Genomic DNA, 25,436 nt, shown 5'->3' with positions numbered 1-25,436 from the left:
CCAACAATCTTAAAACTATTCCACAAAATTGAAACAGAAGGAACACTGCCAAATTTACTTTCTGAGGCCATAGTCACCCTGATATCTAAGCCACACAAAGATGCAACAAAGAGAATTTAAAGCCAATTCCCCTATGAACACCAATGCCAAAATACAAAAAAAAAAAAAAAAAAAAAAATTAAAGAACATATCAAAATCATCATCCACCATAGTAAAGCAGACTTCATACGAGAGATGTAGGGATGGTTCAATATATAAAAATTCATCAAAAACTCATTTTATAAACAAACAAAGAAAAAACAGTATTTTCATTAGATGCTGAAAAGGCCTTTGACAAATTTCAACATCCTTTTATAAAAGTCTTGGAGAGATTAGAGGTGCAAGGTGCAAACACAAACACAAGAAAGTCAAATGCCAACAAAAAATCAAATTGAAAGAAACTTACAGCAATTCCACAAATTCAGGGACAAGGAATATCCATATCTATTTTCAGAGTACTTGACATTTTAGATAGAGCAAGAAACAACAAAAGAAGATCAGAGAGATACAAATTGGAAAGAAAGAAGTAAAAATATCACTATTCACAGACAATATGATAATATACATGAGTGGTCCTAAATAAGCCTGCCAGGGAATTCTTCCTAATAATAATAATAAATCTTAGTATAATTCTAACCAAGCAGGTATTTTAAAAAGGAAATTGAAGAAGATATCAGCAGATAGAAAGATCTCTCATGAACATGGATTAGTAAAATTAACAGTAAAAAAAAAAAAAAATAGTTATCCTGCCAGAAATAATCTACAGATTCAATGCAATTCCCATCAAAATTTCCACACATTCTTTACAGACATTGAAAGATTAATATGAACCTTCATATTGAAAAACAAAAACCGTAGGAGAACCAAAGGAATCATGTACAATAAAAGTATTTGGAGGCATCTTAACCTCTACTACAGAGCCATACCAATTAAAAGAGAAAAAGAAAAGAAAAAATACACGTTACTGGCTTAAAAACAGATACTTAAAACAATGGAACTGAATCGAAGACTCATAGGTAAATCCACAACTATGAACACTGGATGTTTGACAAAGAAACCAAAACTATACAGTGGAAAACTGGAAACATTTTTAATAAATGTTACTAGTCTAACTAGGTGTGTAAATAAAGAGGAGTGCAAATATATCCATGTCTATCACACTACACAAAAATTAAGTCCAAAGACCTCAAACAAAAACTGCATGCACTAAACTTGATGAACAGAAAGTAGGGAATAACCATGAACACACTGACACAGGAGACAACTTCCTGAACAGAACACCAATAGCCCAGGCACTGAGATCAACAACTAATAAATAGGACCTCATGAAACCAAAAAGGTATTTTCTGTAAAACAAAGAACACCATCAAGAGAACAAAACAGCAACCTACAGAATGAGAAGAGATTTTTCACCAGCTTCAGATTCAGCAGAGAGAGGGCTGATATCAAAACTACATGAAGAACCCAAGAAGCTAGACATTAAAAAAACCAAATAACCCCAATTTTCAAGATGAGGTACAGAGCAAAGCAGAAAACTCTCAACAGAGGAATCACTAATGGGTGAGAAGCACTTAAAGAAATGTTCAGCATCCTTGGTCATCAGGGTAATGTAAATCAAAATGACTCTGATATTTCATCTTACACCTGTCAGATGGCTAAGATCAAAAACTCAAACTACAACTCACACTGTTGAGATTGTGGAGAAGGACAGTTCTCCGTTGCTGGTGGGAGTGCAAACACGCACAACCACTTTGGAAATCACTTTTGCAGTTTTGCAGAAAATTGAGAATCGACCTACTACAAGATCCAGCTATACCACTCTTGCACATACACCCAAAAGATGCTCTACCATACCCAAGGCTACTTGCTCAACTATGTTCATAGCAGCTTTATTCGTAATAGCTAGAAACCGGAAACAACCAAGATGTGCCTTCAAGCAAAGAATGGATGAAGAAAATGTAGTACATTTACACAATGCAGTATTATTTAGGCATTAAAAACAAGAACATCATGACAATTTAGGGAAATGGATGGAACTAGAAAGTATCATCTTGAGTGAGGTAACTCAGACCAAGAAAGAAAATATGGTATGTACTCACTTATCAGTAAACATTAGTCAAAAACTAAAGAATAATCATGCTACAATCCACAGTCCAAAGAAGCTAATAAGAAAGACTAAATGAGAGAAGACTATCAGTGAGGAACAGAAAGAGAGGAGACATCTTGGGTGGAGAGGAAGAGAGGAGTGGATGGGAAAGTAGAGATTGAAACAGTAGAGATCAGGTAGAGGGGACAGACTGAGATAGTACTGGGAGAAACTACTGGAAAGGGGCTGTGGTATATCTGGGAGGAGCTAGAAACCAAGGGCAATGGACACACCCAGGAATTTATCAGGGAGACTCTAGCTAGCACTCCTAGGAATGTGGGGTATGGAAACAGAAACGGACATCCCCTGTAGTCAGCTTGAGGTGCATGACAAGAAGAGGGAGCCCCACCAACACTGTTCATGATACTCTGCTGCACTTGCAGACAAGAACCTAGCAAGACTATCATCAGACAGGACGGGAGTACCCCACAATTGATAGAAACAAATTTAGCAACCCACAACCGAACATTGAGGAATCCTGTAGAAGGAGAAAAATTGAAGGAGCCAGGGAGGTCAAGGATACCACAAGAAAATCTACAGAATCAGCTAAACTGGACCCATTGGGGGCCCACAGAGATTGAACTGCCAACAAGTAGGTATGCATGGGATGGACCTAGGACCCCTGAACATATCAAACAGTTGTGCATCTGGGTCTTCATTTGGAAATCCCAAAGGGGGAACAGGGGCTGTCTCTGACTATATTGCCTGCCTTTGATCCCTTTCGCCTAAATGGGTTTACTCAGGCAGCCTCAGTAAAAGATACACAGGAGACTATCTGTGTGGTCCTGCCCAGCCTGATCTTCTTTGGACAGCCAGCAATATATAGACTGACTTGGTCTCACAAAAATGAGTGTTGAAGCAAACAAACAAACCATAAATATTCTTAGCCATCAGAAAACTACTTTGGGGATCTCTCTTACCTGGTCTGAATGGGCAAGGTCATTAAATTCAACAAGATCTTATGCTCATGGGAAAAGAGGAATACATGCTCATTATTGGTGGGTCTTTCTTATCTACAGAGGATCCTTACTGACCAACTCACCCTGGATATCGGCAGCCTCTCCCTTCTTGTTAAGTGAGGGCTGAAGAATCAGCTGTGGTTCACAAGATACCAACCAGTCCATTAGATGAAACCCTTTTGCTTTGCTGTGATACATGATGCTGATCAGCTGGAACTGAGAAATTATCAGTGATCAAGAAAAAAAAAAAAAAAAACAGCAGAGGCTGGAGAGATGGCTCAGGGGTTAACAGCACTGGCTGATCTTCCAGAAGACCTGGGTTTCCACTCCAAGCACCCACATGGCAGTTCAAAACTTGTCTATAACTCCAGTTGCAGGCCATCTGATACAGACAAACAGACATGCAGGCAAAACACCAATGCATACAACATAAAAACATAAAACATAAATGACCCTGTAGGGGTAGGGGCCTGCAGAGGCTCCGGGCCACAGGCTAGTGCTGACATGAACCCAAAGTCCTCAGGATGTGTTTCTCATAATCCAGTGCCACAAGACCACTGTACTGCCTGGTTTTGTGTCAACTTGACACAAGCTGGAGTTATCACAGAGAAAGGAGCCTTAGTTGAGAAAATGTCTCCATGAGATCTAGCTGTTAGGCATTTCCTCAACTAGTGATCAAGTGGGGAGGGCCCAGCCCATTGTAGATGGTACCATCCCTGGGCTGGTAGACCTGGGTTCTATAAGAAAGTTGAGCAAACCAGGGGAAGTAAGCCAGTAAGTATCATCCCTCCACGGCTTCTACATCAGAACCTGCTTGAGTTCCAGTCCTGACTTCCTTTGGTGATGAACAGCAATGTGGAACTGTAAGCTGAATTAACCCTTTCCTCCCCAGCTTGCTTCTTGGTCATGATGTTTTGTGCAGGAATAGAAACCCTGACTAAGACAACCACCATCTTCACAGACTCCAAGGAGTCCAGCCCCGTGTTCGAGCTGACACCCATTGTTGAGGCCATACTCAAGCTTCAGGAGGGGCAGAGGCTGTACAAAGAGGACCAGCTCCTTGATGACGGAACTGGGAGAGTGTGGATTCACAAGCCAGACAACACAGCCACAGGCTCCAGCCACAGTGGGCCTGGCCTTCCGAGCAGATGATGCCTTTGAAGCTCTGCACATTGAGCCCTTCTCCAGCCCCCCTGAGATTCCAGATGTGATGAGACCACAGGATTCTGGAGGCTGTGCCAATGAACAAGCTGTGGTCAAGACTTGCCCAAGGTTATACCGTGTGTTAGCAGCTGAACTTGGGAACATAAGAGTGCATATGATTTATCTTGTGCACCTGGGCCTTTAAAGGAGCCCCAATTGCTAGTGTACTGACCCTTTAAGAATTCTTACCTCTTAGAACTGTTGGACTCCCAAGGCCTTCAGAGTTCTTTGCCTCTTGGATTTCTGGGAACAGGATAGGTTATTTTTAAAAAAGCCAGGCAAGGAACAGAAAAGGGGGAAGGGGGTGGGCTAGCAGAGAGAGAAGGCGGTTAGTGCAGAAGACTGTGTTAGGAGAGAGTCAGAAGAAGCTAAGCTGAGCAGTTAGGCTAGACCAGTCTACAGTTTGGAGCTGCAAGTGTTAGGAAAACTGGGAGAAGGGATTATTTAAGCAGTCTGTTGAGGGACTGAAGGAGGGACGATTGGTAGAAACATTTAAAGGGGTTGGGCTGGAAAGTGGGAGGAGGGCTGGCAGGGAGTTAAACTGGCCACCGAAACTAGCTAGTCATCCTACAGAAAAGGCACCACGGGGTGCTGGTTTTGTAGGTTTGAAGTGCTCACCCACGTGGTGCTGGTTTGGGAGGTCTGAAGGGATCATGAAGAACAGCTGAGGATTGGCAGCTGTAGCAGAGCTGGGGTCCTTGAAGGCAGTCCAGGTGAGGCTTTTGGTGCAGCTGCAGGCCAGTTGCAGCAGAACTCAGCACTAACCATGAGATTATCCAGAGCAGCAGCAGCAACCATGGGGTGGAGCCAGTCAGAACCTAAAAGACAGACGGTGCTGCACAGGCCGGAGCTGAAGAAGTTGTGCGTGGATTCCAGACATAAAAAACTGCAACTTTAGTTGTCTTTTTTCCCTTTTCATTAAGCAGATCCTCTTCTTATACAATATAATCTGAATACAATTTCCCTCCCTCTACTCCTCCCAGTCCTCCCACACACACACACACACACACACACACATTCTGATTCCATCAGGATCCACTCCATTTCCACCTCTCATTAGAAAAGAACAGGCTTCTAAGAGACAAACGCAAAACAAAGCACAGTGAAATATAACAGGATGAGACAAGAACCATCGTATCCAAGTTAGACATGGCAAGCCATCAGAAAAATAAAAGAGCCCCAAGAGCAGGCACAAGAACCAGAGACCCACTGCATGTATAGCAATGCGCCATGCCTGCCCCCATCTCTGTCTGTCTGTCTCTTTCTGCATATTGTCTGGGAGTGGGTCTCAAATTTGTTCCCATTTGCTGCAGGAGAAAGTCACTCTTGCTTGCTTTTCCATGTAGCTATACTGGCCTTGAACTCACAGAGATCCAACTGTCTGTTTCCTGCATGCTGAAATTAAGGGTGAGTGCCACCACTGCCAGGCTGAGGGAGACATTCTTATGATGGCTGAACAAGGCACCAATCTGTAAATATAGCAAAATGCCATTAAGAGACACTTTATTGGGGGCTGGAGAGATGGCTCACCGGTTAGAGCACTGACTGCTCTTCCAGAAGTCCTGAGTTCAATTCCCAGCAACCACATGGTGGCTCACAACCATCTGTAATGAGATCTGATGCCCTATTCTGGTGTGTCTGAAGACAGCTACAGTGTGCTTATATAGAATAAATAAATAAATCTTTAAAAAAATAAAGATGGTATTTTTAAAAAAAGAGTCAGTTTATTATTACCTCCCACTGCTCTAGGTTTCCTGACCTTCTCTCAAATACAAAAACACAGCACTGCAAGGCTACAGAGTTTTCAAGGGTCAGGGGATGTCCAGATGTATTTTGGTTACATAGAATTCAGATAGACATTTTTTTTTAAATAATATTTTTTAAGATTTATTTATTTTATGAGTACACTGTCGCTGTCTTCAGACACACCAGAAAAAGGCATCAGATCCCATTCCAGATGGTTGTGAACACCATGTGATTGCTGGAAATTGAACTCAGGACCTCTGGAAGAGCACTCAGTCAGTGCTCTAACCACTGAGCCATCTCTCCAGCCCCTAGATGAGCATTTTAAAATTATTTGGCAGAAAATCTTATCAGCGTATATTCACACTGTGAGTTAAAATCCATAGGATAGGGAGCATGTCACATTCCGCATACAGGTTAAAGCACTGTCCGTTTGAATTTCAAATCCAACAGAAATGAACTTGTTCTGACCTTGCAGCAAAATGGTTTCCACCCTTAGATGATCCGTCCGTACTGTGTGTTCTTTATCCATTCCTCTCTTAAGGGACACCCGGATTATTTCCATTTTCTGGCTATTAGGAACAAAGCAGCAATGAACACGGCTGATCAAGTGTCCTTGGAGAAAAAAGCATCCCTTGTATATATGCCCAAAGTGGCACAACTAGATCATGAGGAAGACCCATTCCCATATTCCTGATAAACGGCTCCACCTGGTTTCCATATTGGATGTATAAGTTTTCCCTCCCACCAGTGATGGAGAAGTATTCCCCTTGCTCCACATCCTCACCAATGTGAGAGTTATCACCCGTGTTATTGATCTTAGCTAGCCTGATAGGCATAGATGGAATCTCAAAGCTTTTGAGATTTCATTTTGTATTTCCCTGATAGCTAAAGATGTTGAATGTCTCTTTGTTTCTCAGACATTTGATGTTCCTCTATTGTGACTTCTGTTTGGATCTATACCCCATTTTACTTGGATTATTTGAGTTTTTTGGAATATCTAGTTTCTTGTGTTCTTTCTATATTTTTAATATTAGGCCTCTATCAGATGTGCAAGTGAAAGTGTTTTAAGTGCTTGGTTAGAATTACACCAAGATATTTCATATTATTTGGGGCAACAGTAAAAGATATTGTTTCCTTAATCTTTTCTTAGTATGTTGTATGTATATAGGAAGGCTAGTGATTTTTCTGAGTTAATTTTGAATCCAGCTACTGTGCTGAAAGTGTTTATCAACCGTAGGCATTCACCAGTGTGATTTTTAGGGTCACATCTGAACATCATCACATCAGATGTAAATAAAGATACTTTGACTTGTTCCTTCTCCATATGTATCCACTTTACCTCCTCCGTGTATTGAACAGATATGTAGAAAGTGGCAGCCTTGCCTTGTTCTGGATTTTAGTGGAATTGTGTAAAACTTATGCCTGGTTCTTCCTCCCAGCCCCATCCTCCCAGAAATAAAAACTCAGACTCAAAATATGTTTACAAATACCTTAGCCATATAGCTAGGCTCTTCTCTGACTAGATCATAACTTAGATAACCCAATTATTTTAACCCACATTCTGCCACATTAATAGTTACCTGTGGGGGTGAGGAAGGGGCCGGCCTTCGAGGGACAGCAAAGCAAGATGGCAGTCACCACAGGCTCAGACAATTATGAGAACCAGATATACAGCCTTCAAATAGAATGTGGGCCTAAGTACCCGGAAGCACCCCTGTCTGTCAGATTTGTAACAAGGGTCAATATGAGCGGTGTGAGCAGTTCGAGTGGAGTGGTGGATTTGAGAGTCACAGCAGTGCTGGCAAAGTGGCAGCATTCCCACAGCATCAAAGTCACCCTGCAGGAATTGTGGTGCTTGATGATGTCAATAGAGAACATGAAGCTGCCACCGCCACCAGAAGGACAGTGTTACAGCAATTAGTCACCAAGGCCCCAGCCTCCCCTCCCCATCCAACCCAAGTCTTCATTTCCCACAGTAGTGAATTTTCTAGATACATCTGCAGACCTCAAAGTGCTGGAGAGGAAGCCCCACTCAGACTTCATCCTGAGACACTGTTCTGACACTAACTTCTTGTCCATTTGAAATACCTTAAGTTGTGCTGTGTAACGTCATTATCGGGTGTAACCACTGTCTACCCGGTTGAACTTCTGGGATCAAGAAGGTGTGTTTAAATCTGTTTCCTCTGGGAGCGGTGGGCACAGCTAACGCAACTGTGAACAGACACGTCACACAATCACCTGCTGCTGGCACATGGCCTGGGTCTGCCTTTGCCCGCCCCTCCCTCCACCACAGCTGTGTGGTGGCCCTTAGAATAGATTTGGAGGCTTCAGGTAGCAGCCGTGGAACTGACCACTGCTGTGCTTGGGGCGCTTTGGCTGCACCCCTGCTTTCTTAAGTCTTAAGTGATGCCCCACCCAAGCCATGGTCCGTACTCCTCCACTCCTACCCTTGGCCAAAGTTTAGATTGTAACCTCTTCTCCCACTGAAATTGGCCGCAGGTGAGGAATTCAGGGCTTTCCATCTCCCCACCTTTATCAAGGGGTGCTGCTTTCCCCCTCCTCGAGTCCCCTGTTGTCCATCACCACCCAACACTTGCTGTGGCCAGAAGCCATCAGATGAGGTTGGAAGAGCCTGGCCTTCCTCACTTAGCTCCGGACCACACTCCTTCACCTGCCACCAGCCTGGAAAGAGAGCGCCGGGTCCTTGGCCCTGCCGCCACCATCGGTGCTTGAGTGTTGAGCTCAGGTCTAGAGGTGAACAGAGCAGTCACAGGGTGACTCAGACCCGCCAGCGCTCAGGATCCTTGGATATATGCCTAGAGAAAGGCCATGCAGAGAGTCCTCAGCGCACACAGTTCTTTTCCCATAATTGCTTTGCTTTTACACATTGAAGAGGTTTCAACAGGTCTCTCAGTCACTTTGGCCACCATTTGGTCTGATGTGAGTCTGACAGCAGGACACTAGGCCCTGACCCTGGGGATCAGGTTTCAGTGTTGCTCCTCAGACCCTCAGCAGGGACCCAGAGGAGCTCTGTGTCACCATGTTTGCAGATCCTTTGCGGATCGGTGGGCCTGGCCTCCTGGCTCATTGCCATGTCCTCCACTAAATGTTGAAATGTGGATGCATACCGAAATAAAGGCAATTCATTGTGTTGGGGAAAAAAAGTTACCTGTGTTCAGGTATTATGTGTCTATGTCCCCACATCTTCCCTGGCAGATCTTCCCTCTTGGCTTTCACCCAGAATCCTCTCTGCCTCCCAGATGTCCCACCTCCAATTTCCTGCCTAAGTCATACGTCATGTGCTTTTTAATTGACAGATGGTGTAACCGTATACATCCATACAGTACACAAGATATTCTCTATAGAATTGCTTTGATTTCCTCTTCATTTAAGTTGATGTTGTCTATAGGCTTTTTGTAGTCTGTCTTTACTATGTTTAGGTATGTCCCTCTTATCCCTAATCTCCAGAACTTTTCTCATGAAGAAGTGTTGGATTTGTCAAAGGCCTTTCCCGCACCTATTGAGAAGATCATGTGTGTTTTTTTTTTGTTTTTTTTTGTTTTTTTTTTTTTTTTTGTTTTGGTATGTTTGTTTTTATGGTGTGTTACATTTATTGGTTTTCTTATATTGAATCACCCCCCTGCATCTCTGGGGTGAAAAGCCTACTTGAACATGGTAGATGATGTTTTAGATGTATTCTTGTATATGGCCTGTGTGGTGGTTTGACTAGGTTTGTCCCCAATAGACCCATGGGTTTGAATGCTGGGACCATAGAGAGAGGCACTATTAGAAGGTGAGGCCTTGTTGGAGGAGGCATGGCCTTGCTACAGGAAGTTTGATACTGCTGGGTAAGGTTTCAAAGTCTCCTATGCTCAAGCTATGCCCAGTAGAAAACAAATCCAGCGCCCTCTGTGTCTTCAGATCAAGAGGTAGAACTTTTGGTTCCCCAAACACTGTGTCTGCCTACAAGCTGCCATGCTTCCTCCCAAGATAATGAACTAAACCTCTGCAACTGTAAGCCAGCTCCAATTAAATGTTAGTCTTTGTAAGAATTGCCTTGGTCATGGTGTCTCTTCACAGCAGTGGAACCCCTAACTAAGATAGTCTGTACATATTTTACTGAGTATTTTTGCATCTATGTTCATAGGGGAAATTGGTCTGTAATTATCTTTCTGGGTAGTTTGTGTGGTTATGTACCTGGGTGGTCATGGCCTTGTAAAATGAGCTGGGCTGTGTTACCTCCGTTTATATTGTTGGAATAATTCTAGGACTCTTGTCATTAACTTTTCTTTGATAATCTAGTGGAATTCTGAGCTGAAACCATCTGATGTGAGGAGGTTGTGGGGGACTTTTAATAATTCACTAAGAGTTATTGGTATGATTCATTGCATATCTGACCTTGATCGACTTTGGTGATGGCTACTGGGAATAAATATCCATCTCGTTTAGAGTTTACAATTTGGTGGAGCCCAGGTTTTTTAAGTATGTCCTAATGCTTCTCTAGATTTCCTTTTTATGCCCCCCTTTTCATGTCTGATTTTATTAATTTGGATCCTCACTCCCCACCCTGCATCTTTTCATTAATTTTCATAAGGGTTTGTCTATCTTGTTGATTTTCTCAAAAAGCCTACTTAGGGTTTTATTGAGTCTCTGTATTTATTATTCTCTTCGTTTCTATGTTTCTATATTTTGCTTTCAGCCCTGAGTTTGATTATTTCTTTTCTACTCCTTTAGGGTGTGATTACCTCTTTTTTTTTTTCCCTAGAGCTTTCAGGTGTGCTGTTAAGTTGCTGAGATGAGATTTCTCTACTCTTTTGATGGATGTGGGCACTTCGTACTAGGAAGTTGCCTCTGAAAACCACCTTCATTGTGTCCCATAAGTTTAGTTATACTTTGTGTACATTTCCATCCAATTATAGAAAGTCTTTCATGTTTTTTCTTTATCTCTGTCTTGACACATTCCTATGGGTGTTGGTTAAAGGTGCTGCAGTAGAAAGAAAAGCTCACCAAGATGCTAAGTCTTCATTTTCCAAAGGAGCAGAGGGGTACAACTTCTCAGAGAAGATTGACACCCAGCTAGCTCACCACAGTTACTTTAGTCAAGCATCATACAAGGTTAATTAGAGCTGGGAAAGGTTCCAGCCTCCAAAGTTATCTTGCCCTTGTGCCCAAGAAAGCAGACAACCCACACATATCCCAGTCCCTTTTGACTACGGCTAGGCATCATCTAGTCTTAAGATCAAGACTGGTGCAGCTGCAAGCTCTCATGTAGCACCGAGTACAGACTTTCCAGGGAGGCAACATTCCTTCAAGGTTCAGTTTCATCTCAGCCTCTACTGTTTGACCCAAACATAGCTTTGCTGAGGCATTTTACTCAAAGCCAGACACAAATGCTTTACTATATGTCTCATTTAGAGCCAGACATAAAGGTTCTACTATACATCCCATTACACATTTGTCCATTTGGTAGAGAGTTGTTCAGTTCCCGTGGATCTGTAAACTTTCCATTGTTGATGTCCAGCTCTAATTCATGTTGGTCCAAGAGGATGCGTGGGATTATTTCATTTTCTTGTATATGTTAAAACTTGCTTTGTATCCAGGTAAATAGACAGTTTTGGAGAAGGTTCTATGAGTTACTGAGAAGAAGATATGGGTTTTTTTGTGTTTAGATGAAACATTCTACTGATATCTAGTGGGTCCATTTGGTTTGTAACATCTGTTAACTATAGCATTTCCTGATTATTTTTTATTTGGATGACCTGTCTTTTTGTGAGAGTGGGGACCAAAGTCCTCCTCCTCCTCCTCCTTCTTCTTCTTCCTCTTTATTCTTCTTCTTCTTCTTTTTCTTCTTCTTCTTCCTTCTTCTTCTTCTTTTACCTTTAAAATGGTAGATTTTTTTATTTTTATTAATCATTTTATTTGTTTACATTTCAGATAATGTCTCCCTTCCCGGTTCCCCCTCAATAGCCCCCCCATCCCATTTCCCTCTCCTCCCTCCCCTTTGCTTTGACAGTGCTCCTTCACCCACTCCTGCCTCACCCCTCTCTCATCCCCTACACTGGGACACCAACCCTTCCTACCCTCACACTGATGTATGCTACATATGTATCTAGACTCATGGCACCTCCCACGCATCCTCTTTGGTTGGTGGTACGGAAGTACAAGGGTCAGAATATTGAATAGAAACGTGTAGTGGTAGGGGTGGGAAAATGGGGATGGCCACTAGAAAATCCAGAGAAGCAAGAGGATCCCAGGACCCAGTGGCAATGACTTTGGCCAAAATGCCCAACGAAGGGGAGAGAGAACCTGTAGAGACCACCTCCAGTAGAGAGGCACAGCCCCCAGTTGAGGGATGGGGCCACCCACACAGCTCAAAATTTTTAACCCAGAAATGTTCTGTTCAAAGAAAAGACAGAGACAAAAAATGGAAGAGACTGAAGGAAAGGCCATGCCAACCTAGGGATCCATCCCGTCTGCAGACACCAAACCCCCACACTATTGCTGATGCCAAAAAGCCCTTGCTGACAGGAGCCTGGTATGGCTGTTCCCTGAGAGGTTCTACCAGCACCTGACCAACACAGATGCAGATACAGCCAACCATCGGACTGAGTCCAGAAACCCTAAAGGAAGAGCTAGGGGAAGGACTGAAGGAGCTGAAGAGGACTGTAACCCCATACAAAGAACAATATCAACTAACTGCTAATTTCTTCCTTAAGGACCTTTATCAGCTTCATACAAGTGGTATCAAAGTCTTTTTCTTAGGCTTCAGCTATGTTGGAATATTCACGGCCTGCTGTGATAGAGTATCTGGGCTCATGTAAACATATTGCCCTGGCTGTTATTGGATGTGCTTTTACACTGAGGCGTAAAATGCACTGGGGTGCATTTGAGACTGAATTGATTATATGTCCAGGTGCTGATTTCTGGATTTGTCTTTGCTGCTTGGGTGTCTTCTTCCTTGGTTCCTGCTTCCTCTTTGGATTTTCCACAACTGTGATAGCTGTGTGTTGCCTGGTAGAAATTTTTCTGAGGACCTGGTAAGTGTGGAGACTGGTGTCTGTTGCAGAGCTAAGAATATGAGTGGGGAGATAGATTTTGAATAGAAGAGAGATTGGTGAAGAGCGTCAGTTAGCTTACCTGTTACCATGGCCTGTTCAGCTGGTATGTGCACAGGCCGTGCCTGCTAGTGTTGGAGGCCGGGAGACTGGGACGATTTGATGAAAGGTCTCTACGATCCACTGGGGATGGGGTTAGAGACTAAAGGGGAGACCACAGCAGGTATTCTTCTACAGAGCTAGGGATGAGGCTAAGACAGTTTGTTATTTACGTTGTTGAGAGTTTGGTTTTGCTGTAGTCTGATTATGACTGTGCCCTGGTTCTTTTTTTTTTTTTTTTTTTTCTTTTATGTGTGTGTGTGTGTGTGTGTGTGCATGCCCTGGTTCTTTCTTTCCTTTTGTAATAACGTTTTAACTTAATATTGATTTTTACAGGAACCCACTGTCTACTTTTAAGCAGACTGGATATTTAGATCCATGCCACTAGAGGGATCCAAGTCCTGACAATGCCTGCAGGGCCAGGACCCAGAGGCTGGATTACCCAGAGACCTAGTAGAGAACCAAATATAAATTGTGGGGAAGGAAACTCTAGGGAAATTATTCCTTGCGGTGTTCTCCTGCACTCATAGATTGGTACCTAGTGCACTTGTCTGTCATCAGAGAGGCTTCATCCAGCAACTAAAGGAAACAGATGCAGAGACTGGGTAGAGTTTGGGGAATCCTATGGAAGAGGGAAAGGAAGGACTGTAGGAGCCAGAGGGGTCAAAGACACCACAGGAAAACCCATAAAGCCAACCAACCTGGGCCTATAGGGGCTCACAGAGACTGGACCGCCAACCAGGGAGCCTGCATGGGGCTGACCCAGGCCCTCTGCACGTATGTTACAGTCATGTAGCTTGGTCTATATGTGGGACTCCTGACAGTGGGAACAGGGGCTGACTCTGACTCTGCTGTCTGTCTTTGGGACACTTTCCTCTTAATGGGCTGCCTCATACAGCCTTGAGAGGAGCAGAGGTGCCTAGTCTTACTGCAATTTGATATGCAGTGGCTGTTTGAGACCGCTGGGAGGCCTGCCTGTTTCTGAGGAGAAATGGAGGTGGAGTGGATGAGGAAAAGGTGGGAGAAGATGGAGTTTGCGGGGAAAGAAAGGAAGGGAAACTGTTGGCTTTTGGTTTTGTTTTAATTTTTAAGAAAGAGACTGAATATTTTAAAGTGGCTTTCCCCCTCCCCCCCCCCACCCCCCAGAACAGGGTTTCTCTGTGTAACAGTCCTGGCTGTTCTGGAACTGATTTTGTAGACCAGGCTGGCCTGCGTCGAGATCCACTTGCCTCTAACTCACAAGTGCTACCGTAACTGAACTTTTAATGTGTTTGAATTTGTGAAGGCTGCGGGACTTGTAAGGTGCTTTATGTTTTTAATGTGTGACCGTGAGGATGAATGAGGAAGGAAAGGCCGTAGCTTGATGGCGGCGTGCTTGTGTGTCAAGTTCACAGGGGGTAAACTGTGCCGTGTAGTTCTATTTCAACCCAAGCGAAAGTCACTAAGAGGAGGGAATTTCAATTAAGAAAATGCCTGTATAAATCGGGCTGAAGGCAAGCCTTCAGGGCATCTTGTTGATTAGAGATGAAGAGGGGAGGGCCTAGCCTTTAGTGAGATGCTGTCATCCCTGAAGCCCTGGGCTCCTGGGCTGATGGTTGAGCAAGCCATTAGGAACATGCCAGAAAGCGGCACCCTCCAAGGCCTCTGTATCAGCTCCTGCCTCCAGGCTTCTGCCCTGACTTTCTCTGATGATGGAAGACAACGATATGAAAACCTAAGCCAAATAAACCCTTTCTCGCCAAAATTGCTTTGGCCATGATGTTTCATCACACAGCAATAGTAACCTCAACTAAACACCCTCACAGCCAGCAGACCCTCCCACCCCATGGCCCCACTCAGTCTGCAGCTGCACCCTATGAAAACCTGGCCCTGTTGAGGACATCTTTCTTTATTGAGCAGGTATATTCAGTGGTGCTTGGCTTGTGAGATGGGAAAGTAGCAGCCTTAGCATTGCCCTTTGGAGACTCTAACCCATAATAAATTTGATCTCCACTGGCTGGTGAGCATCTCAGGAAATGGGCCTCTACTCAGTCTGCTGCCCAGGGATTCTCCTCGTTGCCTTTCATTGCTGGGCACCCCTCCTTGAATGGCAAGAGCCTGCTCAGTCCTCCATCTACCTGACTGTCACCGTTTCTGGCTACCCTCCCACTACCTGGGTCATTCAGAGCCCCACTCTGCTCCCCAAGATCACTGGAGCTTCCATGGTCTCCACCCAAAATTTTCCCCAAGGTCCTACACAGAGGGCTCAAAGCATTCCCTTGAAGGTGGCCTGGTTTATATTTGCAAATTGTCCCTGGGATAAATGGGTGTTTGGGTGACAGCTAATGACATCTTCTAGAACCTCTTGGCTTGTTGCTCAAGAGTCTCCTCTCAGCTGGACAAAGAGGGGAAGAGGAGGCTCGGTTTCTTGATCATGACTGCAAACCTGTGGCAGAGAGACGCCATATTCTCTGTAGCACGTCCTGGGGGAAAGACACCACAGAGACTGAAGACTCGGTACAGAATCTAGCACACAGCTTCCCTGGCATGTGGCTGGGTGGCAGAGCATTTGCCCAGCTTTGGGGAAACAACCTGAGTTCAATTACCAACAGTGACATCAAAGAAAGAAATACAAGAAAATCGAATACTTGATCTGGTTTGTTGTTTGTTTTTGCTTCTTGGGTTTTTGGAGACAGGGTTTCTCTGTGTAGCCTTGGCTGTCCTCAAACTCACAGCTATCCACCTGCCTTTGCCACTCAGTGCTGGGATCTTCGCCTTGGGCCACAGCTGCCTGGCTCTTTTGTCTTTACATTACAAAGCTCTGGCTGTCCTGAAAGTTCATATGTAGATCACACTGGAATTGAACTCAGAGTTCCACCTGCCTCCCGAGTGCTGGGATTAAAGGTGCACCCACCATACCAGGCACTCGGGAGCTGGGGGTCTCATCTATGCCCTTTCTAGAATCCAAGCTGATGAGACCTGTGTGATCTCCTTCCCAAATACTAATTACCAGCTTAGCTTCAAAGAATCAGACAAGATATGCTGCATTCAGGGTAGAGTGACCTTAGCTGTGACCTATGTTCTATAAAGTTAGTTCCAGTTGTGTTCTGATGTCCACACTCACACTCACACACACACACACACACACACACACACACACCCCAATGTAATTTAAATTTTGTCTGGGCCTGATCTAGCCTCTGAGGGCATTAAACACATATAGCACACATACCTACCTGCAGTCAAAACACTCAGTTGCATTAGATAAGAAAATTTAAGGGATGAAAAGAGGGGAGGCAGAATGAAAGAAGAAGGCATCCCATGTCTTCCTCTGACCTCTGCATGTGCAAGTACCAGGACATGTACACACGTGTACACGCAAACACACACGCACACAAATAAGCAGTAAACCGGTGGTTGTGTCATTATGATGCACGCAAACAGAGCCGTGTCTATGTGGGACTGATGGGATGAACAGATGTCGCATAGTTTAAAAAGAAAATGGCTGTCCCCACAGAGTCCCCTCCCCCACAGGTCCTGAGGCTGAGCCTAATCCTCCATAATTCCCCTGCCTTTCTGCTGAGGCTGGACTGTTGTCCTAAGAGGATTGGAGCATTTACTAAATTAGTCCCGTCCAGGGACACAGGAAACAGAATGCCTGGGGTAGAAGGGGACACAAGAAAAGGGGACACAGCTACAGGGGTGAGGACAGAAATGGAAAGATGGCCAGAAAGTACAGAGGACCAAGCACATATCTGTAATCCCAGCAGATGGGAGGCACTCTACTATGCGTTTGAGGCCAACCATGCCTCTGTAGCAAGATCCTGCCTTTAAAAGAAGGGCGTGGGGTGGAAAGATGGCTCAGTGGTTAAGAGAATTGGTTGCTGTTCCAGAGGACCCAGGTTTCATTCCCAGCATGCACACAGCCACTTACACTCTCCTCTGTGACTCCTGTCCCAGGGAGTTGGGTGCCCTTTTCTGGTCTCCAAAGGCACTTCCTTCACATGGCACACAGTCATATATGCAGGCAAAAGTACACATACACATAATTTTTTTTTTAATGGAAGGGATTGTGCACCCCAAGAAGGAACCAAAAAGAAGTTCTACCAGATATAGGACATGGTGAAGGAACTGACTCCCGAGCCCTCAGTTTTCTCACCTATGATGCCCATCTTGGGCGTTGCTGTGGTGATGCCTACAATTTAGGACTGACTTATATTCTTTTTGTTGTACAGGGAACTGAACCTAGGGCTCCAGCATTCTAGACAAAAACTCTACCACTGAGCCACGCCCCCAGACCCTCACTGGGGGATTCTAGGCAGGGGCTCTACCACTGAGCCACGCCCCCAGCCCCTCACTGGGGGATTCTAGGCAGGGGCTCTACCACTGAGCCACGCCCCCAGCCCCTCACTGGGGATTCTAGGCAGGGGCTGTATCCTGACTTACACTGTCAGCCTCTCTTAAAGGTATCTGTGATTAAGTTTCCTAAGCAGATCTTAAACTTGAGATCCTCCTCCTCAGCTCCCAAGTACTGGGATTCCAGGCCTTCTACCTGCCCTGCTCCCGTGTTCCTCCTTAGCTGACTTTTAGAAGATACGGAGAAGAGCATTGCCACACGGAAAATATCCAGGGGTACATACAGTATGGGCAGAAAGGTCAAAGCAAATCTTAATGTCTTTCTACCTAAGTTTGCCCCTCCCCTCACAAAAAATCACGCAGAAACAAAGAGGAAAAAACACCCTAATTTAAGTGGGATCCAACATCTTTAATCGGTTTCGCTCTGGGTAGCCAGGGAAGGGAGACCTAAGAGGCTAGTAAGTAGGAAAGGAGAGAACAGAGAAGCTAACATTAGACGAGGGGACCCCTGACTTCGTCATTCTATGTCCACTTGCCTTACTAGTCTCCAGGCTTGGAAAGTAGGATTTGCAGGGGTGGGGAATGCAACAGGGCTTTATGTAGCCCAGGCTGGCCTCAGACTAGCATTGTCGCCTAGAATGACCCTGTGTTGAGATCTCAAGCATGTGCCACCACTCCTAGAATATTGTCCAAGGGCTGGAGAGCTGACTCAGCAGTTAGAGCACTGACTGTTCTTCCAGAGGTCCTGAGTTCAAATCCCAGCAACCACATGGTGGCTCACAACCATCTGTAATGAGATCTGATGCCCTTTTCTGGTGTGTCTGAAGACAGCTAATGTGTACTCATATGAATAAAATAAATCATTAAAACAAAAATCTGGGACACACTCTATGGCTGTCTAGAGAGGTCTCACTTCGTAGTCCAGGCTAGACCCAGGTGTGCTCATGAACAGGACTTCCAGCCTCTTGAGATTCAGCTCCTATAGACATCTGGAAGATTTCATCAGCTGTGTCCCCTCAGTGTGACCCTAGGAACCTCTGACTGGGGGACCTTGAGTTCTAGAACATCCTATTTGTCTCTCAAGTCCTCCCCAATATTTACAAAGCTTCTGTTGCATTTTGTCTTTGTACAAACCACAGCATCTCCCAGCTCAGTTTGGTGGCTCACGCCTGTAACGTACATACAGACACATAAATCAAATGAACAAGCCCCTAAACCTACCATGTAAACCTGATGTTTATTAACTTTGACTGTATACATTTTCCAAGTGAATTTAGAGAGGTCTCACTTCGTAGTCCAGGCTAGCCTCAAGTTCCTGCAATCCTCCTGCTTCAGCTTCTTCCATGCTGGGATTATGAGTCACCACACCTGGCTTATGGTACTGGGAGCTCTAACCCAAACATTCTCCAAGTCACTTGCAGGACAGATTTCCCTTCTTTCCGGAGCAAGTTCTCAGCACCTTTACTGATGACGGGGAAAGCAACAGATTTACATATCAGTCAGGACGTCTAGTGATTGCCGCTGGACCGTCTTGAGAGAGGAAGGAGCCTCGTTCATCTCATTGCTTGGGGCAGGCGGTGAAGGGGCTAAGCTCTCTAATGGAGCTAAGGGTGAACTACGCCTGAGGCTGAATTGTTCACAGCCTTTGGCAGGACTGCTACTTGCTGTCGCTTGCAGAGGGCTACTCTCCTGGAATCTAAGCTGGAGGAGGCAGCTGGAGTCCAGAGAGGGTGATTCCACCAGAAGGGGGGATATAAAGCCTCTTCTACAAGATCTGAAACTTCCAGGCACTCTGATCTTTGTAGTCCAGAGGGTCCATGGGATTGTAGGTGAATTTCCAGGTGCCTGTGGGGTCCTTGAACTCCAGGCTGTCCACAGGGCTGTAGGTGCTGTAGCTCTGGCCTGACAAGGAGGTGGGGGACTGGGCCAGGGATGGTCCTACAGAGGGGCCGGAGAGGGGGCTGAGAGCCGGACCCCCTAGCTGGGGCACCATGGGAGAAAGGTAGGGATCCAACCCACTGAAATAGGAACTTGGAGACGCATAAGCTGGAGGAGAAGAACAGAAAGCAGAGGCAGGGGCATAGGTCATGGCATAAGGGGCTGAGGTAAGAGAGGGCCCTGAAGCCACTAGGCCAGCTCTCTGGGCCTCAGGCAAAGGAGACTCTGAGGCCGGACTCCAGATGGACACGGTGGCCACTGCTGTGGTAGGTGAACCTGAGGGGCCAGGCAGAGATGGGCTGTAGGAATCTGAGATGCCCAAAGGATCTGTACAAACATCTGTAGAGGGTCTCGGGGATGTGCCTGCCTTCCTCTTCGCAGGACGAGCCTTGGCCTGTCCCCCCGGGGGCTGCTGCTGCTGTTTCTGCTGCTGTCGCTGCTGTCTGCACTTCGCCCTGCGATTCTTGAACCAGACCTAGATGGAGAGAGGGAATATTGGGGGGAGGGGGGTAAATTCACGTGCCAAGAGAAGACAAAGTGAATGGTTAAAACCCACACATCATGACTCTGCATACAATGATAGGGCAGCTCTGTCCATGATCTGTGTACCTGCCCAATCATGCATGCACACATGGACACAGCAACCTACATGCACTGATCACACATATATCATACATGTAGGCAATCATACATACATGCATATATCAGACATCATGTACCATCTACCTACCTGATTGATCACATGTGCATGCACACAATCATACATCATTCTCACATAATATGTATGCAGTTACACACATAAACACATACATACCTACATGCATTCAGCCACTTACCTGACCCCATGAATATGTAATACAATTGTGCATTGTCCATGCAATTGGAAAATATGATTCATGCAATCATACACATATGAACATACTATATTTATCTGTTCCTGCTTATGAACACATGCATTATACTCACATATAGTCATGCACATATAAACACATTTATATTAACATGCCCCTACTCATGACTACGTATATGTATGCATTATATTCACAAATCATACATGCAATCATGTATCTATGTATTAGTACACATATGTGTGCTCATCAGCCAATTTCATAGTATGTACATGCATGCAATTTTACGTATAGATATAATAATACCAAAGCTAGGGATGTAGCTCAGTGGTAGAGCATTTGCCTGGCATACAAGAACCTCTCGGTTCAATCCCCCACACTGCAGAATGTGCACACACACACATTCACACACACTCACACACACACACACTCACACACACACACACTTACACACACACATTCATGCACACATATATTCATACACATACACACATTAATTCACACACACTCATACACACACATATTCATACACACATATTCATTCACACACATATTCACACACACATATTCATTCACACACATATTCACACACACATATTCATACACACACACACACACACATTTCTCTTGCCCACTAATCCTCTAGGTTACCTTATAATCATACATCACTCAGTGTTTGCTACTTAACTATCTAAGGGGTTAGTATTCTACTTTGGTGAGTAAGATTAGTGTTGGCCTAAGTGGGCAAACCTTACAGTTGGGGTGAAGGCTCACTCTATGTAGCAAGACTGGGCTCAAGCTCAAAGCAATCCTCCTTCCTCAGCCTCCCAAATGCTGGGGTTACAGGTGTGAGCCTACCATGTTTAGTGTGGTGTTCTAGAACTGGACGTACTGAAAGAAGCTGTCAAGTAAGATGGATAGGAGGTAGCGGTTCAGACAGGAAACTGGCATTGCAGTTTGGAATTTAGAGCACTGTGATCCCTGTGAGTCTCCCTGATTGATAAGATAACTTGATTGATGTGACTGGTTGCTCAGTAACCATGACAATGGGACAAGTCCTCGGAAGCTAGGCTTAAGGGCACAGACCTGTAGAGATCCTGCTCTTCAGGAGGATAAAACAAGAAGATATGAGAATCAAGGTTTGCCTGAGCTGCGAAGGGAGTTCAAGGCCAGCCTGGGTAACTGAGTCTGTCTCACAATCTCAGGTGGATAGTACCACCCCATGTGCATAGAAGCAGCACAAATTTCACCCAAAGGGTTTTAAAAGAGGAGGGAAAAAAAGACATGAATGAAGCTGGAAGAGAAATGGAGGCTACTGGAGGCATTGGAAAGGGTGTAGATCTGACCTTAATACATTGTATCCATGTATGAAATTACCCAAAGAATAAAATTTCATTGCTTACTTAGTTTTTTTTGAAATTACAATACATCATTTCCACATTTCTTTCCCTTCTTCTAAACCAAAGAATAATTTTTTTAAAATGATGACTAAATGGTCTACAGAGATGGCTCAGTGTTCAAGAGCACATATTGCTCTTGCTAAAGACCTAAGTTCAGTCCCCAGAACCTACAGTGCATGGCTCACAGCCGCCTGTAACTCCAAACCCAGGGCATCTAATGCCTTCTTCTGACTTCCCCAGGAACTGTACTCATGCACAGACACATATGTGAACATAATTAAAAATAAAACATGCACACACACTCAGCATTTGGGACACAGGCAGGTGGATCACTGGTAAGTTCAAAGCCAGCCTGGAGTTCATAGTGAGACCCCTGTCTCAAAACTAGTTTTAGCCAGGTAGTGGTGGCATATCCCTTTAAATCACAGAGCTCAGGAGGCAGAGGCAGGCAGAGCTCTGTGAACCTGGCCTTCGCAGTGAGTTCCAGGGCAGTCATAGCTCCACAACAGAACCCTGTCTCAGAAAGCTAAACAAACAAACACACATATAAATATCAAAATAAGTAATTTTAAGATTAAAGAATAAATAAGAGGTGATGATGTGAGTCAGTGGTAGGTCATTTGTGCATATTAGAGACCCTGAAAGGAAACAGAGTGCAAAATAAAATAAAATAAAATAAAATAAAATAAAATAAAATAAAAAAGAGTTCTAGGAGAACTCTTGAAGGACAGTGTGGTGAGAAGGCATCATATAAGAGTGACATAAGGAAAGTGAGGGACGTTTAGGCCGCTTCATAAATATGGCTGCTACCTTTGACCTCTCTTTCATCCTCTCTGGATCTGACAAGGGCCCACAGAACATTACAGTGAGAGTACAAGGGGTCCAAGAAGCAGATCATCCTACCTGGACCCTGGACTCAGGCAGGTTGATCTTGAGAGCGACCTCCTCACGTGCATACACATCTGGGTACTGGGTCTTGGCAAACAGGGCCTCCAGCTCCTCCAGCTGACTCCTGGTGAACGTGGTCCGCTCCCGCCGCTGCTTCCTAGGGGCACCTAAGTGGGGGCAAATTAAAGAACTCTCCAGTTAGCTAGGTCTGCTTTCCAGAGGCCATGAGGTACAGAGGAATGCCTGTCCCAATGTCCTTTCTGCACATCCATCAGCTTAACCAAGGGGTTTTGACTGATTCCCTGGCCTCCTCTTGGTGGCTCAGTCCCCACAGGAACTAAGAGATGTGTTCCAGTCATTGATTCACTGGAGGGAACTGGTTTTAGCCCTACAAGAATTTGCCTCTCATTTTGTTCTTGTTTTATTCCTACGCCCTCCTTCCCTTTCTTCTTTCTCCTCCTCTCTCTCCCCTTCCTCCTCTCTTCCTCCTTCTCTCTCTTCTATCCTCTCTTTCCTCTTCCCCTCCCTTTTGTCCCTCCCCCTCTCTTTCATTACAACAGGGTTTCACTACATAGCCCAGGCTAGCCCTGAAATCATGGACTCAAGAGATCCTCCTACCTCAGCCTCCCAAATATCTGGGACTACAGGCAGGGGTCGCTGCACCAGACTCCGCTCTTGAAACTTTTTATGCTCAAAGATATATTTAGTTGAAACATGACATTGTCAATAACCAAGACCTCTGCTTTTAAAAGTGGTAAGTCTCCATGGTTCAACTTAATGTGAAAGAAGACAGGGGGGCAGCAAGATGGTACAGCATGTATACACACTCGTGGACAAGCCTGAGGACCCGAGTTCAATCCCTGGGACCCAATGGTAAAAGGGAAAAAACAACTCCCAAAAGTTGTCCTCAGACCTCTGCAAGGGATCCATGACAAACATGCCCCCTGTCCCTACCCTTCATGCAAAAATAGTGTTTTATTTGTTCTTCAAAGAAAGAGAAAGGCTAGATCACAGGGTGTGTGCCTTTAATCCCAGCACTCAGGAGGCAGAGACAGGCAGAAGTCTGTGAATTTGCAAAGAAATCTATATGGTGAATTCTAGGCCAGGGCTTCATAGTGAAAGCCTGTTGAAAGGAAAGAAGAAAGGAAGGGAAGAAGGCAGGGAGGGAGAGAGGGAAAAGAAAGGGAAAGAAAGAAAAGAGATGAAGAGAGAGAGAGAGAGAGAGAGAGGAGAAAGGCAGATAAGAGAGACAAAGAGAGAGATGTTAAATAATAGTGCATCATAGTAGAGCATCTTGAGTCAAGAGAGGAGGCTGGGACATGCTCAGTTATAGAGAGAAGGTCTGAGGGTGTGACTCAGTGATACAGCCCCTGACTAGAATCTGCTAGTGAGGAGCTGGAGGCGTGGCTCAGTGGTAGAGCCCCTGCCTAGAATCCCCCAGTGAAGGTCAGGGGTGTGGCTCAGAGGTAGAGTCCCTGCCTAGAATCCTGCAGTTATGGTGAGGCATAAGTTCCATGTTAATGTGGCTAGCTAGAAGCCAGGAGGCCCTGGATTCCAGCCCAACAACCTCTACTCCAAAAAGAGAAAAAGAAAAGAAGCTTTACAAACAGATAAAAATCCAATTGATTCTGCTTCCAGACCAGTTCCCTCCCCTTCTCTCCCTCCAAAGGGAATCAATGTCATGACTAGATACTCCTCTGAATTCCTGAGGAACTTGTAAAGTCCCTGAAATGCCAAATTCCTTTGCAAATGGACAGAGAGCTGGTACAAGGCCCCACTGCCCCCCCCCCCAGGAATGCTTCTTATTCTTAGGGCAATGAACCTCAGAGGTTCTTTTAAAAAGACTGGAGGTGAGAAGGAGAACACACTTACTTGAGTATGGGACAGCCTGGTGCATCAGGTCCACACTGGGGCCACTCAGAGCCAAGGCATTGACCGAATAGTGAGGCCCCGGGTTCATATACGCCATCATGATCTTCAGAGACTAGGGCCCAGATGAGCGCACCTACAAGAGAATGGGGTGTCCAACAGACTACTCTTCTCAATGCCTGGGCATTTACAAACTGAGAATCACATCCTGCTTCAGGTCTTTTTGGGATCCAACCAACCTGGTCCATCAAAACCAAGTTTCTTTCTTTCTCCCTCCCTCCCTCCCTCCCCCCCCTCCCTCCCTCCCTCTCTCTCTCTCTCTCTCTCTCTCTCTCTCTCTCTCTCTCTCCCACACATACACACACACACACACATACACACACACACACACACACACATTTTTAAAGGCCAAGTGTTGAGGTACATTCATTTTCTCTCAGCTGAGGAGGCAGAACTCTGAGACTTTGAGGCCATCCTGGTATCTTGCTCTACATAATGAGTTTCAGGGGCTCAGTACATATAGCCCTGTGTAATTGTCACTTTTATTTCCTCAGATATGAAGTAATAAGATGAGAGAAGTACCCAAGCTGTGTGAATACACAACCTGGGCTGAGCCCAGAGTGTTTCTACCGAAGTATCCCTAGACCTAGGCCTGGAAGCTTCAAGCCTTCATTCAACCCAATCTTTTGCAAGCCCAGACTTTGAAAGCTATAGCTTCTAGCCTCCATCTGTTCAACCTAGGCCTAGAACATTTCAGCCTCTGAGACATACTGTTGAATAGGCTCACCCTTTCTAGCTCTTTCTGAACTCTGGCTGGCTCCAACAAGCTGATTCATTCAGACTGACTTCTTTCTGCTTCTGACTGAATTGCTCTGCTTGAAAAAAAAATTGCTTCTGAACTCCACAAACTG

The 25,436-nt window shown here is 45.0% G+C and overlaps 2 protein-coding genes across 2 annotated transcripts in view; one reads left to right on the top strand and one right to left on the bottom strand.

Moving 5' to 3' along the window:
- Positions 1 to 7,720: 7,720 nt before the first annotated feature.
- LOC308413657 (ubiquitin-conjugating enzyme E2 variant 1-like) lies at positions 7,721 to 8,014 on the top strand (the record flags this gene model as incomplete). Its single annotated transcript, XM_080908703.1, has 1 exon — positions 7,721 to 8,014. The coding sequence occupies one exon, from the start codon at positions 7,721 to 7,723 to the stop codon at positions 8,012 to 8,014; it is 294 nt and encodes a 97-aa protein (XP_080764829.1).
- Positions 8,015 to 19,347: 11,333 nt separating this feature from the next.
- The window catches only part of CRX (cone-rod homeobox), a gene marked incomplete at both ends in the record, with an annotated part of 32,713 nt that continues 26,624 nt past the window's right edge, over positions 19,348 to 25,436 (bottom strand). Inside the window, 3 exons of the mRNA XM_080908578.1 lie at positions 19,348 to 19,995; positions 22,672 to 22,823; positions 24,529 to 24,640. Coding sequence (XP_080764704.1) covers positions 19,348 to 19,995; positions 22,672 to 22,823; positions 24,529 to 24,640 — 912 coding nt within the window. The remainder of the gene's footprint in view (positions 19,996 to 22,671; positions 22,824 to 24,528; positions 24,641 to 25,436) is intronic.

The sequence above is a fragment of the Micromys minutus genome (genome assembly GCF_963924665.1).
Source record: "Micromys minutus genome assembly, chromosome: 32".
Classification (NCBI taxonomy): Eukaryota; Metazoa; Chordata; class Mammalia; order Rodentia; family Muridae; genus Micromys; species Micromys minutus.
This window is presented reverse-complemented; position numbering and strand designations above follow the sequence as displayed.